The following is a 19843-nucleotide window of genomic DNA, read 5'->3' on the forward strand; positions in this document are numbered from 1 at the left end:
TTAAAAATGTTTCTGCACCTTTTTGGGAACTTTAACATTCAATATTCCAAATTCCCTCTAATTCTAAAAAGAAAAAACGTTTTCATCTCCACACAAAATACAATCTGGACATAACCTCTCTCACATATCATCTTCAAAGAACAGACTAGAAAACATATAAACTCAAGATGCTGAGAATTGTTCAGACCTTTCATACAGGCCTAGGATGTATAAAACTTCTGCATAAAACTGCTTCTCCATTGTATAAAACTGCTTCTCCATTATATAAAAAGCAATAATTGCTACCAAGACTTCTACCTTACCAAATGTCATAACAATTTATCTTTACAAAAATCAATTTCATTAATGTCTTTCTTTCAATTTCACTTTACCTGCTGACATTCTCCGACTCCACTTAGTGTTCCACTCACATCACACTGGCATGCTGCACAGATGAAAAAAAGGCAATCTGCATTTCATCTTTCCAAGATACTTTGCAGGAAAAAAAAAAACCCACCACCCTTAATCTGCCATTTTAATTCATAGTGCCACAAGGTGGATTTTGCTCTAGAAGGTTCAGAACAGCAGACAGATACTGGCACAAGGTGAGAGGAAAAAAAAAAGGGGAAAGAAAGAGGCCTTCAGTGTATGTGTGATTTACTGGGGTGTTTAAAATGTTTTAACTTGTATTTAACAAAAAACAGGCTTGAGTTTGGATTTAAAATTGTTTTCTTCTTTTTAGAAACATTCAGGCAATTGATGCAAATCCGTGTCCAGGCTGACTTGCACGTTTTATTTTGCGGTGCTACTTTGAGATCAGTTCAACTCTCCATATGAATGAATAACAATGACTTCCAAAAGAATTCAATACATTCCATAAGCCCAAAGAAATATGTCATGAAATTATACCTGTGCATCCCTCAGGGTTTTCTTTGGCCAGGTTCCAGTATAATGGTTTGCATTTACTACAGCTAGGACCTTCAACATGCTGAAGACATTGACAATAGCCCTAATGACAGAAAGGAGTTAATATGGCTTCATCTGTTTCATGTAAACATACTGGTCTTTAGTGCTAAGAAAATCCTAGTATTATTAACAGTTTACTGACTTCTACAGATGCATGGAATTGAGGCTGATTCAGACTTAGATTTTTCAGTCTCATGCGATCAGTACAGGACTTCCACACAGAGCATTTTTTCCATATCTAATTTATTCTAAATGATTCAATAGATGTACTTCCCAATTCTTTTATAGCCTTATTAGGACTGCTCTAAAGTATTAACTGTTTTGCAAAGAGTTTAAAAATCAAATTCACTTAAAAATAATAATTCATTTTCAAATTTAATTCTTCCTTTATTGGTGGAAAACACACTTAGCTGTGTTCATGAACCTACATAGATATCTCTTCCGTCAGTCAGACTTACCTTCTAGGTCTTCATTGCTACACATTTACCAATGACTGTGATTTCTGCTAAATATGCTATTATTAATAACCATCACTGTATTAATAACAATAGTAGTGGAATAGTAACAGTTACAAAGAGATAATAATTTTTCTCAAGAATAATTTGATGCTGAAATGGCCTGTTGCAACCCAAATCTACAAGGTCTGTGGGACATGCATAGGCTTAGATGCATGCAATGTATATATTAGAGTTTTAGCACACCAAGAAGACATAAACAGTATGCATATTCTATATATAAAAGATGAAAAAAATACCCTCATCAGCTGATTGCACTAGCATGACCAAAGAACAAAACATAAAGTTTATTTCACTCCTCAGGACGTGAGCAATGAAGTGAATGTGTTCAGCAAAGGCACATGAATTATTAACACATGCTATTAGCTGTGATGGGAGAATACTTACGGAATGAGAACCAATGCTACCCAAAGGATCACATTCACTGTTGGCACCTTTATGAAATTAAAAAACAAACATTGAAAGACCTTTTGAAAACAGAGCTGTGGAATGTAGCACTGCAGAAGCACAATGTAGCAGGCGTGAGGTTGAAAGGGTTTTTTAATCTGGTTACCTTGGAGGGACTGAAATGCTTTAAGCTTCAAAACCAACAGAAACCTTTAATAATGATTTTTCAGATGTGTATTTATCCTGGTTTAGACTATTTGGTTTGATATGCAAAGTAGTGGCTTGGAAAAATAGTGCACTAACCTATCGACCTGAGAAATGTTTTCTTAAAGTTCCTGTGCCATCATCTGAAAACACTTAAATCTTACAGTGTTTACTTTATGAAATAACATGCAGAATGACAGATAAGCTCATCTAATATGTGCTCCCTGTGCATCCTTCCCTCCGTCCCCATGCTTCAGGGAGTTTCTGTAAACTTTTCATGCAACAGACTGCCCTGGAGAACCCTGCAGTAAAGGTTCTCCCTCAGAAATGTTACCTTCGCAGTAGGGGAAACTGTCAGCTGCAGAAAGGCATCTGTCACACCGTTGCCCCGTGATGCCCATTTGACACTCACACTGCCCAGATGTGGGCTCACACGTGCCGTGCTGGGAACCGTCAGGAGAGCATTGACAAGCTACAGAACAACAAACATAGCCAGTGGTGGGAAAGTTCACCCTGTAGGCACCAAGTACCAACCTTCCAAAACTTTAGTACTGCAGACGTTTTGAATTCTATTTATGTATTTGTTCTTTTTTCTTTCCAATAAATAGCTCACAAGATTCTCCTTACAGGGTCCTCATTCTTGCTTGGAAGCTATGAGTTTGAGGTGACATGTAACACACTGACATTAACTCTTCCTCTGTTCTTGGCTGAAACAGGTAAGATTATCTGGAACGATAATAAAACTCTCCTCCTTAAATTCTTTGTCCCATCCTAAGAGCATGTTTAGTTTTGGATTTCTGCTTTCTTGATCTTCTTACAGTTATAGAAAGCACAGAGCAAATTCTGAAATTAGACCTGCTCTTAAAAATATGAATCTAGAATATAAAATTGTATGCCCTCACACCTTAGATCTGAGAGCAGAAGAGGCCAAAAAAAGCTTTGAAATACACCATGCAACAGTCTTATAATTTCAGGTCCCAATGTAAGGTCTCACCTATGCAATGATTTACACACATGGGTAAATAAGAATAATGCCACAAAAAAGAGCAATGCTGCTAAAGCCCAGGGGACTCACCTTTGGGCAGACAGCGTCTAGAGGAGAACTAGTTAATGACAATTATTTTAGCAAAGTAGTAACCAGTCTCCTAAAGAGAGAGAACAAATCTGCCAGATTATTTTTTGCTGTGGTTGTGGTGATTAGTTATATCAGAATTCTGGCTACATCCCTTCTTCAGCACTACCAATCTTTTGATTTCTAGGAAAGTGCACCCCTGCTCATTATGATCAAGTAGCTTGCTGATTTTAATGACAGAGCCTGCAGGTTCCCCTCTTCTTGATGTGAAAAACCTATAAACACAGTCTGTACCTGATCAACTGATCCACGTGGGCAGGATAAATTGTTGATATCATGGAAGTTAAGCCCTTCTAGACTAGGATTTACTGTGAAATGTTGGCACATGTCAAGAGCACATGTTAACACGCTTACTTAGTTTGCAGCACAGTGTATCTAATGTTAGAAGCCCAAACCAGGTGAAACACAGCTTATGTTCTGTAAGCCAAGTGATACAGGTAAATGCCCATTGCCCAGGCTAAACTTTAGATATAATATTTCAGGAGAGATCCAACTGCACCAAAGGCAAACACTGCCAGGCTCACATTAATCCAACTAGCACAGGAACAGCAATCATGTGCTAGAGAGGACTACCTACTCCTGCTTGGAGTATGTACCTGCCAGGAAGCCTGGCCACTGCCTGGATCTCCAGTGTTATTGCTGCCAGCTTTGGATGGAATAAAACTATCATGGTTACATACATAGTTTTAGATGGAAAAATACTTGAGAAAATTTGTTTTCTTCTCTCTTGCAGAATTAAGAAAGGAAAACACAGTAAAAGGAGAAAAGGCTTTTACTCACGCAAGCAGCTGGGATAGCTGTAATAACCCAGAGCGCACTGGTCACATCTAAGTCCAGCATAGTTACTGTGGCACAGACACTGACCTCTAGGACTACATGTATTCTCCACTGAGCCAACAGCATCACAGTTACATTCTACACAAAGAAAAGGAATAATTATTATCCTTACAGACACATGTCTATGTAGTTACTTAAACCAGAATTTGCCATAAAGTTACCTTTGAATGTAAAGCGATCATGAGGAAACAAAATGAACTGTAATTTTACCACCAAAAATAAATACCCTGAAATAGATGCTTGTACTGTAATTGCCTTCTCAATCATTGAGAATCAGGTTCTTACTGCAATTTTATATTGTACAGTTTAGAGATTTAGTTTGGTGCCTTGCAAAACATGTGACAGAAATCCATTTTACAGTGGAAAGAACAGCACAGGAGAGAAGTACTTAAAAAATAACCTCTCTAAAAAATAACTTCTGAAAATGACATCCACAAAGCTAGGCTATCTCATGGCTAACAAAAAGCTTGTTAGTAATGAGGCACAAGCACAAGTTCATGATGCGCAAATAAATGATGCACAAGGTAAAAAATGCTGACGTTTTAATTCTATAAGCTGGCAAGCACTGCATTGCAGGAATCTGCTTATAATACACATTGTCAGACTACAATAAAAGCTGTTCTCAGGCTATAATAAGAAATTTCTGTTGGAGTTACCACTATTTTAGGCTAACAGGTCTATCACAGATAAGCGCTGACATTTTCTGGAATGATACTGGGCTTTACACAGGGTTATCACAGAGTTTATGAGTGCATGAATGGGAGCCCAGCTGGGAATCCCAGCTGCCCCAGGTACAAGCAGTTAATCACTTGGATTTTATGACTGACAGAAATGGCTGACTGGCACAAATATACAACAAATGCTTTCTGTTCCATGTTCATGCTCCTGGTTCCCCCTTTCGGTTCCTCTTTTCTTCTGCAGTCAAGGACATCTGACTTTGTTGTGTTTACATGAAGGATGCCTGGAAAGTCAGGGCTTGCTAGGAAGCCAGAAAGTTATAGATCTTCCCCCCTTCTGAAAATGATAACTCCAAACAGGAGTAGCAGGCTGGGCTGCTCACTTTCTACCACAGTTTGCAGCATGCTGCATAGTTTAAATTTAAACCCATGGCAGCTTATTTTACAGAGCAAGCTGTGAATGGCAGCAGTTTTGAGTAATCCCACTGACTGTTTTCAACTATTTTTAGCAGTCTTTTACAATTTGCTTTTGAATGCTCTTTTAAGCTTTTATGTCTCTTTCAGCGTGTGGTGCGTATTCAATACAGGTTTGGTTTGCTTTATGATTGCTACCTGATCCAGTTCCAAGAAAAAAAAAATAAAGGATAGAATATTTTAAACCCACTGAACAGTGTGTACCAATACAGAATCCTGGTTTTATGTTTTTCATTAAAAACTGTTAATCTACTCCAGACCATAAAGACACAGTCATGTGGCTTCTCTTTATTCCGCCCACTGTGTTTGGTAACACGAAATAATATATCTATCTTTGCAAGGGCATAAAGAATTCTGCTGTCTATTCATAGGAGACAAGCAAGTATGCAAGCCCAAAAGGAAAAAGTTTGCTATGGTCAACAACCAAAAATAGTGAGACAGAAGAAAGTAAATCATAATGCTCTACATGAATCCTGTTAAGCTGTACAGAAAAGTACATACCAGAACTCAGCAATATCCTATATTCTTTCTCAGTGTAAAATTCACTAAGGATTAAGGGCCTCTCTTAATCACTGGAAAAGCAGACAAAATCTAGGGGCCAGATAGGACTTAATGGATTCCTCATACACACGCAAGACCATTATGATATTCAAGGCTATACTTCATTGATTTCCCTCTCTTGTAAAAAGCAGACTGCTCCTTGGTGGCAGGTACACAGGCCAAACCCCATAGAGATCTTTCATGTTTCATGGTTACATGGGCAGAAATTGGCTCAGTGTCTCTCAGATGATCTTAAAATGATCATCATGAGAAATCATGCTGAAGGGCAAAATGGGAGATTCTAATTTTCAGATTCACAGAACGCATATTTTACCAAACAAGACCCTCTGCAAAAGTAGATGTGTGCTTCACAGCTCTGCTATGCCAGTTCCTTAGCAGTCACTTGTGCTCTGTTGCTGTAGGCCTCCATGTGAGAACACCATCCAAATTCTTTGGTTACTAGTAAGACAGCTGTGCTGACTGAGGCTCTATCAAACAATCTGACCATGCAAAAGGAAAAAAAGCCTATGAGAAAACAGACTATATAAAACAGACTACATATAAACTCTCTAAATGGAGAATTAGAATATATGAGGGTTCTACTGTAGAGCACAAGACTGCCTTGCCCATTTACAACTGAACTTCAGCCACTGCAAAACAGTACCTGAAAAGCAGCGCTGTCTGCCTTTTGTGGGGCTTGTTTGATGCTGCACATGCAATCGGGAGCCTCACCTTGACAGGCAGGGAAGGAGTGGAGGCCAGGCTGGCAGCCATCACACTGAAGTCCAGCTACCCCTGAGCGACAAAGACACCTCCCAAGGAAATCACAGACTTCAGGCTGGGTTCCTGCTGGGTTACATTCGCATGCTGCAAATGAAAAAAGACATTTCAGAGGCAGCCTCTGCACAAGCTCTCTTCTTCTATCTTTCTTGAAATAAAAACTAAAAAGCAACTCCCTGATCCTCAACCAGGCCAAAATCTTCCCATCAGATTTATTGTGATTCATAACGGCTTTTATTGATTGCATCAATAATAATTCAGCATCAAGGGAGACATTAATGAAATAACAAAATAATCAAGTCTGTCTCACAATAACTGCTAAGTTCAGTATCAGCATTGGAGCACTACACTTGACATGTCCCCACTCAGTCTGATTTATTGATCCTATTATGCCAACTATTGAAACTAGTCCCATCCTTTTTAAAAATGAAATTAAAAGAATAAGGCTTGGATTCACAAGCTCAGGTGGGAGGAATTAATAAAATGCCTAGGTAGGCACAGAGATGGCTAATAAAGTTTAAAACCAATCAGTTTTCTAGTATCGGTTAGAAAGAGCAGCTTAGTGCATCAAAGTGAGGTTGCAAACTCAAACACAATATTCTTTTTTAAAAAAAGAAAAGATATGTAAAAGAAAAGTTCCCAAAGGTATTTTAAATTTCATCAATGTAACTAAACCCAACTCCAAATTGGAGTCTGACAGCTGCATCACACAATAGCCAGCAGTCAAGGAAATAGGGGCAATTTTAGATGGAATTCTCCCCTCATAACATTTTATTTCTTTGACTCCTGCGAATTTTGGGAGAGCCCCTTAAGAACACATCTCTGTAGCAAAAGAACTTCACCCCTCAGTATAAAACTTGCGTCTGTATTTTGGATATACACTTGACAAAAGGGAACGTTTGGCTTTCCCCAGCAGAAAGGTAATGAAAATACTCAGCTGCACAGGTGCCACAGGAAAAAAACAAGTCCAGTTTGATATCTGCAGTGTTGGGTATTACCATCACAGTCACCACCCAGCACTTCCGTGCCATGGCACTGGCACGATGAAGAGCACATTTGTAAAGAAAACATCTGCGTCTTTATGATCTTAAAGCTCCTATTTCACTTAGAAGCCAAAGGCTGGCATTTACACTAGAGCACGGGTTCCAAGCATCAAAGAAACTATGGCACTTACGCAGACACTGGGAGCCAAAATACCCTGGTTTGCAGCCACCTTCTAGTTACAACAGGAAAGGGAAAGGAAGAAAGGAACATAGTTAGTGCATAAAATCACGCAACTCTTCGTATTTTTGCAGAGAAAAACAAACCAGTGCTAGTAATTATTACTTTTGAACTGGCAAAACTATTTGCACAAACCTTACACGTAATAATCTGTAACCACATTTAGTCTGCCAGCACAAATTTACAACTTCCACAGTAACAGAAGCTTCCCCTTAGAGGCAGCTGCCTCTCTTATGCCTTCAGACCCAGATACTACTCACTGAAAATGTAAATAGATCAAGACCTGTTTTCTCCTCTTTATTCTTTTTTCCTTGAGAGTTTTCCTTCCTCCTGTCAGAAATACGTGACAGAAGGGGATATGTGACAGAGCACACCCAGAGGCTTACCATAGCAATTATTCTGGAGGCTGTATGAAGGAGATAAGTAGTGCAGGAGACTGAAGCTTTGTGGGCTTTTACAGCAACTGCAGATGCTTTCAACAGTCGGGATTTGTGAATATGTACATGGATTTGTACTGCCTGCTTATGTCAAAGTGTTTGCTACATTCACAGAAGAAAACACTTTCTCATTTGCCAGCATAAACTCCAGTTCTATTAAAGCTAACAGAAATAAAGGGGAAGAATGCTGATTTTAGCATAAGAAAAAGTTGCAAGGTTTTTAAAACTTATTAACCATGAAGTGCATTACCAGTGTGTATGTGATTAAACACTAGCTGGGATGATGTCTCTGGTCTGCAGTATTATAGCATGTATAAAAAAATATAATCCCACTGAGGGAATCATCATATGGATTTCAGACAGCTTTGCAGAGGGCTAAAATAAAATGCATAGCTCTCTTAAAAATCAAAGTCTTCACTGCCAAAGGCAATGTACAATTTTCCAGGTGTGAGAGGACAGACAGTCCAGAAGCAGAGGCTGGTTAGCCTAAACAGAGAGATTTACACTGCAAAGCAGCAGTTGTTGTGTCAGAAAGCCTTGATGGATCTATTCAGAAGAGTACCAACAAGATGGTCAGCCTCTTCTGCAGACGTTTGCCTGAGGCTGGTCAAATTTGTTTTGATCCGTAACTCTTCTTGGAGTTAGCCCACTAAACTGTTTAATTTGAAGATGACAACAGGATGGACTTCTGGAAAGAACAAAGGGTCTCTGACAAATAAATATCAACAGTGGCAAAATAACTACATAAATCTCCATGAAAGCAGGCACCACTGAAACAGTGAAAATAGCAACATCGGGGAAAACAGTGAAATGGGGGTGGAGAAAAACACCAAGAACTTGCCTATTATGTCACCAGCCATAGCATCTCTTGGATTTGGAGAAGTAAAAGGATATACAGGCGTATCTTTAAAACAAAAGAAACAATGACATGTATTTGAAACCAACACACTAATTTCATTAAGAATCATGACAAACAATGAAGTCATCTCCTGCCACTACGGAGAGCATGATACTCACATGATTCTAGTAAACAGCTTAGTTTTCTTTCGGTTAGGAACAGAATAAGAAACATTTTGCTTCTGATTTTCAATTCAAGTATAAACATTCCTTCTTGAAATAACAGTATGAAAGGATAGATACCATTTGGAAAGCTGCTAGCTTGCTTTCCTTCTTCCTTATGCTAGACACTGTTATGAGAGCTATCTAGAGAGATCCCTATTCATTTCACATTTTCTACTTGCAGCTGGAGGCCAATCTCCTGTTTATGTCGCACTATCACTCACTACCTGAACTGACAGAATTCATGACATGTATGGTACATGAATTTTTAGAATTTGTTCATGGAGCCACAAGATTTTATGCAGCAAGCACAATCCTGATGTTACATTTTCTTCTTAGTTACTGCATGTATCATTTGTTTATAGGGAAAGCATTTAATTTTCTGAATTCCCAACACTTTAATTTACTATACGCTACCTATTGTAAAGTAAAAATCTAATTTTCAATGCATTAGATAGCATTCAATACCATTTTCAGTAAATGGAAGCACTCAGCAGTTCTGTGTCAAATCTGTTTTCCTAATATATTTCTTTTCTTTGGATTTACAAACACCTTTCCTTCAACCACTTTTTATGAAATCTGAAACAAACTGGAACCCTTCATTCAACCGTATAACTGCAGATAACTGTAGTCCAGCAAAAACAAGAGGCCATGGTTGAGAGCCTTATGCTTTGCCAGGAGAGCCTTTCCAATATTACACAGCTGCCATTTTAGAATTATTTTCAGGTATTTTAAGTCCTCCAAAAACCCACATGCCTTTTTTATCAAGTATGTGAGTTTCAAAACCTAGGAGGTGTCAAGGAGAGCACAGAACCATTTTCTCCCCTCTCTCTCTCTACAGTCATGTTTCACATCCCAGTCCAAGTGGTCTTTATACTTGAAGACCCAAAGACATGTTTAAACAGTTTGTCCAGGGCTTTAGGACTGGAGTTCATGACTTATTGAGGGACAGGTTGTACCCTTGATAACAATGCCTTAAATGAACTCAGAATTGTGAGAATGCAGCACAATCTATTTGACTGTCAAGAAACCATCATTTTGTAAAATAAAACGGACGCTCTTCAGTATTATGACAGCTGATTTATCAGAACAGGTAAACATGCAAAGCTAAAGTGCCAGATGTTTTAACAAAGTCGAGTGGAATGAAAACTGTTAATTCTTTAATGCAGGTGTAAAATACAGAAAAAGAGGCATTTTTATTTGTACACTTACAGACACAAAATGGATAACCATAGAATCCATCAGCACAGCGTTCACAGTTTTCTCCCTGGAAGTTCTGCTTACAGAAGCAGCGGCCAGACCCTTCCTCACAGCCTTCTGCATGCTCTGAGTTACAACTGCAAGCTAAGTAAGTATCAGCAATTAGGCACTCTTTACAAAATAATCAATTTGCCTTCTACAGCAGTGCACAATGGTATTATAACAGTAAATTTGAAGTGATGAATGCTTCACTATTTAAAGAATTAACGTTTGCATGCCATTACATATTTTCCAAGTACTTTATACCACCCATCAATCTTTGTGATACACCTTAGAAGTTATTCTCTTAGAGTGATTAGGTTTTTTTAATTCAGAAAGCTGCATGTTATTACTCCACAGAACTGCAGCAACTATCTCTTCTGTGGGGTCTGCTTATCTCTCTCCATGGTCTAGGCAAAGCACTGTGCTCCATCTGCTTTCCCTTACACACCACGTGCAACATCATGGCAGCACACCACATCTCTGTTGACTTCCCATTCATTTCAGCACCCAAACACAATGAACAATAGCTTCCTCCTACCTGTCACAAGGCTCCTTCAGCCTGCTTGTAATTCAGCCCTCATCTCTTAACTATACTCAGTTCTTCTTTTTGAAATGTACTAGTAATTATCCTGTTGCATCATATATTAGTCATTAGGTTCAGCATTGCATAAAATAGGAGAAGTGATCCTTGTGACCTTTTGAGATATAGAATAAACTTCTCAAGTGACCAAGAGCCAAAGCATTCCTCACATGTACATCAGAGAGCTAAGAGAAGCAAGGTGGTGAGGGCAAGGGATGAGAGTGGCTTCCTAGTGGTTATGCCTTCTTGCTGTGGTGTATATAGCAGTACCTCAGCCTTACATGATCCTATCTCCTCAGAAGCCCTTTGTGGCTTACTTCCTTCTACTGTCCTGCTGCTGGTCTGAAATTTTAGGTTCATATGGCACGTAAGTTGTGAAGAATATCATTAAAAGGGTCTAAAGCAACACAGAAAGTCATTTGCAGTTGTTCTCCAACATCTTTTGGCCACTTTTTCATTTTTCCTCTCAAATGTATCCCATGCCTTGATTATAGCCAAAAAAACCCCAAGCCATAACCATGAGAAGATACTGAATAAAGAAGGACTCACGTATGCAGCCATCAGTAGCTGTCACTGGAACACCATAAGGACGATAGTAACCTTTTGCACACTTTTCACAGTTAATACCAGCTGTGTTATGCTATGTGAAATAAAACAAAAGGAGAGTATGAGATAAAAAAGGGAACTTGGAAGAATTAAGAAACAATAACATCCTTTTCACTTTTTCTATATACAGCAAAGAAAGCATCAGCACAGGAAAAATGAAAATTGAATACGGCTGCAAGAAAGAGAGCATTCATCATTTGGTGTTATTTAACCACCTGTTCTTTATAGATTTATGAAGCATGGTGTTCTTACACAAAACAGCTGAATTTTATCTTTGAAGCATTATAAAAAAGAGCTATTTAAAAAATATCTAGGGGAAAAAAAATCTCTTTTCCCTATCATGATACCACTTTTATGCTACTCTCTTATCATAACATATTTATCATTCAGGCAACTGTGGCATGACTTTTTCCTCATACTATATATTACTTTTTTTTAATATCTTATGTCTAAATAAGGAAAAAAAGTAAGCAATTTGAACTACAGCAAAAATACGTAACTCCGCAGTAGACATAGTACTGAGTGTATTTCAACTTGTGAAGCAAAGCTATCCCCTGCAGTGGGGCAGCAGGAGTGTGCAGCTGCAATGGCATGCACCAGTCGAGTAAATCACTGTCACAAGGCATCCTGGCAAGCCCTCATGAGCAGAGAACTGGAGGAAGAAGTTTTGCCCTGAGCAAACCAAAGTGGCTTCCCCCAGCTCCCACTTGCTGTTTAGCTCCTCCTTAAGGAGTGTTGCAATTGAGGGCTGAGCAGGGACCCAGCATTTGACGGAGGGACTGGTGGGCAGTTCATGAGCACCCAGGATGCTGCTGGGGCTGCCATTCATGGCTGGTGCTCTCAGTTCATGCAGCAGTTTTGGGTTCTGCTTCCAGTTTTGCTGGGAGCCTCCTCCAGCAGCTTCAGATCTGAGCTACTGCTGGGAAAGGCTGACACTAGATCAGTGCAATCTGATACAACTTTGCCTCAAGCCTTGGTTTGAGTGGACCACTAGTTCAGACGATTTCCAGAGGTCCCTTCCATGATTCTGGGCTTTTTCGATACCCATAAGCTTCCTTCTTTGTATAGCCTATGCCTTCCTTTAGTTCTGCTAATCAGGGATACCCTTCTGTTTTGCTGCAGTAAGGAACCATACGGCCTGAACTAGGATTTTATTTGTTAAGTTTTACTTCCTTGTGTTGCTCAGGGAAATGGCAGAGTTTGTAATCACAGTAAAGGGAATTTTTATAGTTGATTTAATTATTGCATTGTGTGACTTTGTTTCAGTCACACAGGACTGAGCATAAATGCAATTTATATGTCTTTTATACATCAACAAGCAATGTTGTATAATGTAAATTATTTTCAAACACTTTTTCCGTTTTGAATACAAGTAACACCACCAGAGAAATGGAGTTACCCAGACTGGGAGACTCCAAACAATTGGTGTGGACACAGTCCTTCTTCAGTAGCCCTTATTTAAATGCCATCTATTTAAAGTGACCAAAATGACCTTATTACCTGGCAGTTAATGCAGACTCCTCCTCCTTCATAATGCCCATGGATGTTTAAGCTTTCTCGATGCTGATCAACACTAGCATCGTAGTAACAATCAGTGGCATGTCCATGGCAATTGCACGCTGAAAAAGTATTATTCCGAGTCAGCTTTCTTTATAATGCTGGAATTCAGTTATGCAGCAGAGGTTAAAAAGCTTAGATTTTTTTTATGTATACATACACTCGGCTATGTTGGAGTATGTTCAAATGCACATATTTACCTATCAACAACTGGACTTTCATGCCAGAAACATGGTTAGATCATGAAGACGCAAAGAGAACATATGCTGCTAGGCTTATCAGAGGAGGCAACAGTTGTACCATCTCAGAACTATGTTTATGGATAAATGTGAACCAGGAAGCTCCAGAAGAATGATCTCAGCAGTTTTTAAAAATTATCAAAACCATATTCAAATGCTTATTCTACTTTTACATGCCTAAAAACTACTCCTGGCTGAAGCTGTGTACACTAAGTCATGATTTAAATAAACAATTATAGATAAGCTATAAACATTTGAATAATACAACACTAAAGAACTCTTACAAACAGATACACCAGCAACCTTGGCTATACATTAGCCCAACTGTTGTCTTCTGAATGAAGAAGTTTTAAGTACGTTTTACTTCCTGAGAATTGTGGATTCAAAAAGATGCATGGTTTAAAGAAGTATGGTATGAAAAACAATTATACCACCACCAATAATAATATATTATTATAATCTAGAAAAGGATAAAATTAGGTGACTGAGATAACTCATTTCCCCTGTGTACGGTTGTTCATAATCTCAGCTGTGGTAATTTTTACTTTGGGTGGTTTGTGGTTAGCTCTTTTCTTTTACTTTCCCCTTCCATTAAGCCAAATAAAGGTAACAGCTGAATTCACAGTGGCTCTGAATCCATCTCTACATCATACACATTCTGCTCTACTTACAACTCTTTCTAACAGAGGTTAATATTGCAGTGCTCAGAAGAGATTAAGAGATAACTGTGAGGCTTTGCTTGCAGACACATCAGTCTCACATATGCCTCAGCCTAGTAACTTCATCCATGGAAAATAACTGAAATAAATACTGTTATATCCACCAGTGGCCTCATACTCTGTTTTAGCTTTGGCAAACTGACATAGCAACATAAATGCCAGAGCCAGCCCAATGTTCATGCCTTGCTCACAGAAGAGAATTAACCTGAAATATAGCTCCACACTTCAACTGGTTCCTACAAATACAGTTATAGTAAAGGGTGACGGATTTACCCAGAAAAGAACTTATGTAATTTTCTATAGATCAGTTATGTGTATCTCACCTTATTTAAAACTAATCTCTTTCCATTGGTCATGTAAAAATCTGCCTGTCTTCACTGAAATCTGCCAGAGCTATAATATAATTCTGAGTAGGAATCAACCATAAGAGCAAGCAAACAGAATAAATCAAAGGGCAGGGCCATGGTTTTGCCACAAACTCATCCTACATCTTTTTTCTTTTTTTCAAATGATCTGATCTTATTTCCTTGCTGGAAAAGAACAAGAGGAATTTTTACTGCTTTTTTTGAAAGAATGCAGGAAGCAAGAAAGGCTTCCCCGGGCATCTGGGTGCTAAGTGAGCTTTCAGTTGTTCCATTGCTCCAGGGCAACCTTCTCAGGAAATTACTGAAGTTTTGACTTCATAAAGCTATATCTTCATGTTTAAGGAAATCCTCTCTTCATCTGGACCTGGGGAGAAGATACTCTGGAAGGTAATGAGCTCCTGAAAGCACCTCAAAAAAGAAGGGCCCTGGCCCTACTTTCTTCACAGCAGGGAAGTGTATGGGAGGTAATCCTTCCAAGTACCTGGCACAACGGGAGCATGACAACTGATTCTCCATGCCTTGCTACGTGATCAAACAGGCAAGAGAAGTGAAACTGGATCATTCTCTGTTACTCCTCTACATCTTTATACCTGAACAGCTTTGCACAAGGAAACCTTTTCCTAGAAACTACCAACAACACAGCTGAGGTGGTAGCCTGCCATCAGGTTCCCTTATCATCTGCTGAGAGGAGCAACACTGGTTGAGAGTGGGTTCCCTGGCCGGGTTGTGATAGCCCATGAAGAAGATCTTTGGGGTTTTTATTCATATATTTCTTCAAGAAAACAAAACATTGCACAAATAGATGAGAACATTAAAAAATATATTTATACTTACAACGTAAATAAAAAAAAAAAAAACTCCTTGTCTCTAGGGCCAAACCATGTGTGAGCTCACAAATATGTCTTCTAACAGTGACAGGAAATTATTTGCTCTGATTACAGTACTACCATTTACTTTCACAGGGGAATAAAAACTCCTCCTACCTCATCAAGCATCTTCTCATCGCTTTGGGCCACTTGCTGATCCATTCTGTACTGGGTAACTCATAGCAAAAGGTTGAGCTTATCCCTACAGGCTCCCACCAACCTTTTTCAATCAGTTTCTCTCAAGGGACCTCAGGCTTCTGGGAAGCTTAACAAGGTTGCTTTAATTCCTTCACTACTGGCTGCCAGGAAAAGAGATCTGCACCTGGCCAATGCTCTCAACAAATCACCTCAAACTGCTAGGAGCAATCCATACTAAAAAAGGTATTTTTTTCAGAGGTAGTTAGAAGCGAAGTCATTTTGGCTCAGAATCTTGTCAATGATCTTCTATAAACTCATTCTTTTAAAAACATGACATTATTTATGCTCTTTGTCTATCTCTTTCTTGGCAGAAATGTTTTCATTTCAAAGAGGAGAATTTAAATGAGGTTTCAAATCTTGTCCAAAAGATGTGTCCCAACGCGCCTATCTCCTATTGAACATTTTAATCACCGCCCCTGCCCCCGCCAACACCCAGTGTTTTAGTACTGCAGTTTTATTAAACAAGCCATCTCTTTACTCCTGAAACTAATTATATAGGTGCATCTCTTTGGCTTTCAGATAAGGTTCCTCTCTTAACGGTTTGTACCCACTGGCTACGCTACTCTCAGGAAAGGCAGACAAGGAAAATAAATTAGGCCAGACACAAAGGAAAGTGCAGGCTGCCAACATATTTGTTAAGAATAAGATGTGCACAGAGATGGCAACACTATCTATATCACACTCACTGGTTTCTGGCCAGAAGAATGCAAAACACCCACGTGTAACAGTAGGTACCCCTCCACCAAAAGAGGGTCCATGCACTATTTTCTTTAACAGAAGTATGAAACATGGGGGAAGTGGGAGAAGCATCAATAGGCTTCACCAGCTTGACTACTCAGTCTGTGGGTCTAAAACACTCCAAACTCCCAACTACAAGCATGGGAAACAGTGCAAGTGTGGAATTGCCAGAATTCCCCAGCAGGAACGCTTTGTGCCCCTTGGTCACCAAGGGGGAACCACCAGCAGGAGAAAGCAGGGCAGTTCAAGCGCCTGTATGCAGTGGCATCTTTGAGCATCTCTGTGATCTGAACACCAAGAGGCTGGGTGACGGGGAGGCAAATTTTGAAGCTGTGTAAGATGCCTATGGTCTCTGCTCTGCTGGGGGGATCCACAAAATCTGTCAGCAGACAGCTATGACTGGGGAGAGATGCTGACTCTATGTACTGCAGGAAGGATTCAAATTTTGTCATGCAATATTCTCACAGAAATTACTATTTTCACCATTTAATAAGATAGAAGAACGTAAGTAATATTCACTGCATCATCTATTCCTTATTGCTATATGGAAAGAATTTTCTCAGTAAAGAAAAAGGGTGTTAAAACAAGCAATGTGTTAATTATGTTCCATGAACACATGTGCTACAGCTAATTCATACCTTGTTGTCAATGTCCCTTTTAACCCAGCATCTTTTAGGCTACTCACATTCACATATGTTTGTGCTCCCAGCTGTTGCAGGTTGCCACTGTTTCTGGTTATATCCAGGGCAGCAGTGATCACAGGTTTCCCCACAAGTGTTATGCTGACATTCACACTGAAACCTACAGAAAGGAAAGGCTCTTATTCTACTGAAGCTGTATTTTTCCTTTTTTTCTTAATTTTATCACTGTCCAAGACTTACACAGGGTGTGAAAAGGACAGGGCATAAGCTCACATATAAAGAGGTCAAACAGTGATACCATTTTGGAATTTTCCTAAAATTCTTCATGATTTATTACTTTAACGGTGTGATTATGAGTTTATCAGCACAGATTACTTATGAAGAACATTTATAGAACATTCAATAGGCTGGATTATGAAACTTCATTCTAGCATATTAAATCAAGGTGATATATAGCAGTTTGGGACTGCTATATATCCTTTTTAAAATTCATTCTGAGGACCAAGCTTTGATCTAGAGTAAATCAAAATATTTATCACCTTTATATGCATGTTTTCATCATTTTTCATTATGCTTTCTTTACAATAATTTTATTAGTGCTTTTAATAAACCAAGATCATAACTTCACATTGTTGTTTTTAAAACAGAGCACACTAATCATCAACAAAATGTAGGAGTTTGTTTTGTTGGTTTTTTTTTTTTAATTTAGCTGAATAACCTACTTAAAGGGCAGGCTCTCATTATAGTCTAGGTCTTACTATCATGTATAGTGTTGGGGGTCGAGCATGGACAGTCGGACAGGTCTACAGCAAGCTGTGAGAATATGAACTTATAACCCCGAGTTAGGAATGCAGCAACAGGATAACAGTAACCGCAAAGCAAGATATAATGCCAAGCTAACACAAACACCTAGGCCCAATCATAAAAAGAATAGCGGCGCGTGGACACCTCATGGACGAAGCGGGGCAGCCAATCAAGTAGTGCGTGATCGCGTGTAAGGGAGCTCAAAGCAGTATATTAATAGCAGCCTTGTAAGCAATAAACGGAGTTTTTTGCAAATGTACATCGCATCGGTGTCTGCTCCCCTTCACCTGGCCGCTGCATTCTGGTGACCCCGACGTGATACCAGCAGAGGAGAAGCGGACGAGAGAAGGTGAAGATCCCGGCTGCTCGAGAGAAGCAGGCAAATAAGTTGAGTTACGTGGCCACGGCTGACCGGTGAGTCAGGCAGACTGCGGTCTGGTTCGGGATGGGTTCCGCTGTATCAGCGATAAAAAAGGCTACGATAGAGGGACTGTTAAGCGTAGCAAAGAAGACAGGGTATTCGATACCCCGGCAGGAGCTTGTGGACTTTCTTTTTTGGTGCAGGCGAAGGGGGTTGCTAGAGTCTACAGGACAGTTATTTTCGAAGGATCAATGGCGCAAAATAGGGGAAGAATTATGGGAGAGCGTTCAGACGGGGCACAAGGGGGCAAAGAAGCTAGCACGCACTTATTGCTCCGTTAAGCTCATGATTGACCAGGCGCATGCAGATGCAGAAATTGCGGCTGCACTGCAGGATGCGTTGAGTGGGAGCATGAAAAACTCAGACTTAAAGGGCTCGGATTTAATCGAGTGGGGTTCTTCAGGGCCCCGGTCGACGGGGACCCGGAACGGCGAGTGAGCGGCGCCGGCGGCAGCGGCCGGGAAGCGCGGGCAATGCTGCTGCGGTGGCGTGACGGACCCGGGTGCTTGGATTAACCGAAAAAGAAAAAATCCGCCGCTGGGGTGAACCAGACACTGCTGCGTCGGGAGGCCGATCCGGAGACCGAGGTTACAGGACGACCCAGAAGAAGACGATCCGGAAAAGGCTGGCCATGAAAATGGACCGAGAGGTAGCCCTGGACTTATTACAGTGCTTTTTATAAAAGCGGGGAACTGAGCCCTGAACTTTTTACAGTGCTTTTTGTAAAAGCGGGGAATTGAGCCTGAGACTCTAAAGCAGCTAGCAGGTCTACTGCCTGTAGGGAAGGCTAAGAGATTTTTTTTGCAGATCCTAATACAATATTTGAGAAGAGTGAGTGGTGAAAGTTTGGTGATGAACTATTTGACTCAGTGCTTAATGATTATAAAAAGGTAAAGAAACTCGGTAAACCACGGAGGGAAGTAATGAACTGTATAAAAAGATACAAGGCAGAAAAGAAAACTGCCGCGGTAGCAACGGAGAAACTAGGAACAGACGTCCCCGGTCGGTTGAAACCGGGGGAAGATTACAACCCGTTCCCCCCCCCACCAACTCGCGGGAGCACAGGGTTCCCCCCCCCCCTTCCTTTTCTCCCCCTCCATCAGAAGGTGCCGCGGAGGAGGTGTAACCCCCTGCTCCCCCACCACCCCAGTTCCGAAAGTAGGGACTTTGAAAAGGACAGAGAAAGTATATTAGAAGGTATACGCATGATAAATGTCGAGAAATCCGAAAGAAAGCGGGCGGTGCCTCGGCGCCGGATCGATTGCGGCGCCACTGTGAAGCACGCAGTAAAAAATAGGGATCATGCGCGAGCGGGAGATTTAAAGGAGCCGCGAGCCTCTCCAACCCACTACGCCCTAGAGTGAAAAAACTTTTAAGTCAGTCACGGAGGAGCCAGGTCTGCAGATGGCCACATACCGAACGAGATACATCTGATAAGAAAGACACAGCTGCGAGCAACGGAGACCCCGAGTTCGGCGCAGGATCAGCCCCCGAATCCCCTGAATCCGAGCCAGATTTATATCCTCTGCTTCCAGACCCTGACTTCGTCTCCCGGGTCGGTCTGCTCAGACTTACTGGCCCTGGAGACGCTCAGTTGTAACAATGGGTAACCAAAGATGTGATCATTACTGGGGAATTTTCTGCAATGGGCATTCCTGC

General features: G+C 40.3%; 1 protein-coding gene across 1 annotated transcript in view; it reads right to left on the reverse strand.

Moving 5' to 3' along the window:
* The window catches only part of LAMA3 (laminin subunit alpha 3), a 111275-nt gene that overhangs the window by 72429 nt on the left and 19003 nt on the right, over positions 1–19843 (reverse strand). Inside the window, exons 7-17 of the mRNA XM_062632824.1 lie at positions 17004–17119; positions 13137–13255; positions 11580–11670; positions 10421–10552; positions 8991–9053; positions 6444–6578; positions 3964–4098; positions 2386–2523; positions 1848–1894; positions 889–988; positions 372–424 (exon numbers count right to left, since the gene is read on the reverse strand). Coding sequence (XP_062488808.1) covers positions 372–424; positions 889–988; positions 1848–1894; positions 2386–2523; positions 3964–4098; positions 6444–6578; positions 8991–9053; positions 10421–10552; positions 11580–11670; positions 13137–13255; positions 17004–17119 — 1129 coding nt within the window. The remainder of the gene's footprint in view (positions 1–371; positions 425–888; positions 989–1847; positions 1895–2385; positions 2524–3963; positions 4099–6443; positions 6579–8990; positions 9054–10420; positions 10553–11579; positions 11671–13136; positions 13256–17003; positions 17120–19843) is intronic.

The sequence above is a fragment of the Pezoporus occidentalis genome, unplaced genomic scaffold, assembly GCF_034315485.1.
Source record: "Pezoporus occidentalis ecotype Australia unplaced genomic scaffold, CSIRO_AGI_Poc_V1 ctg4, whole genome shotgun sequence".
Lineage (NCBI taxonomy): Eukaryota > Metazoa > Chordata > Aves > Psittaciformes > Psittacidae > Pezoporus > Pezoporus occidentalis.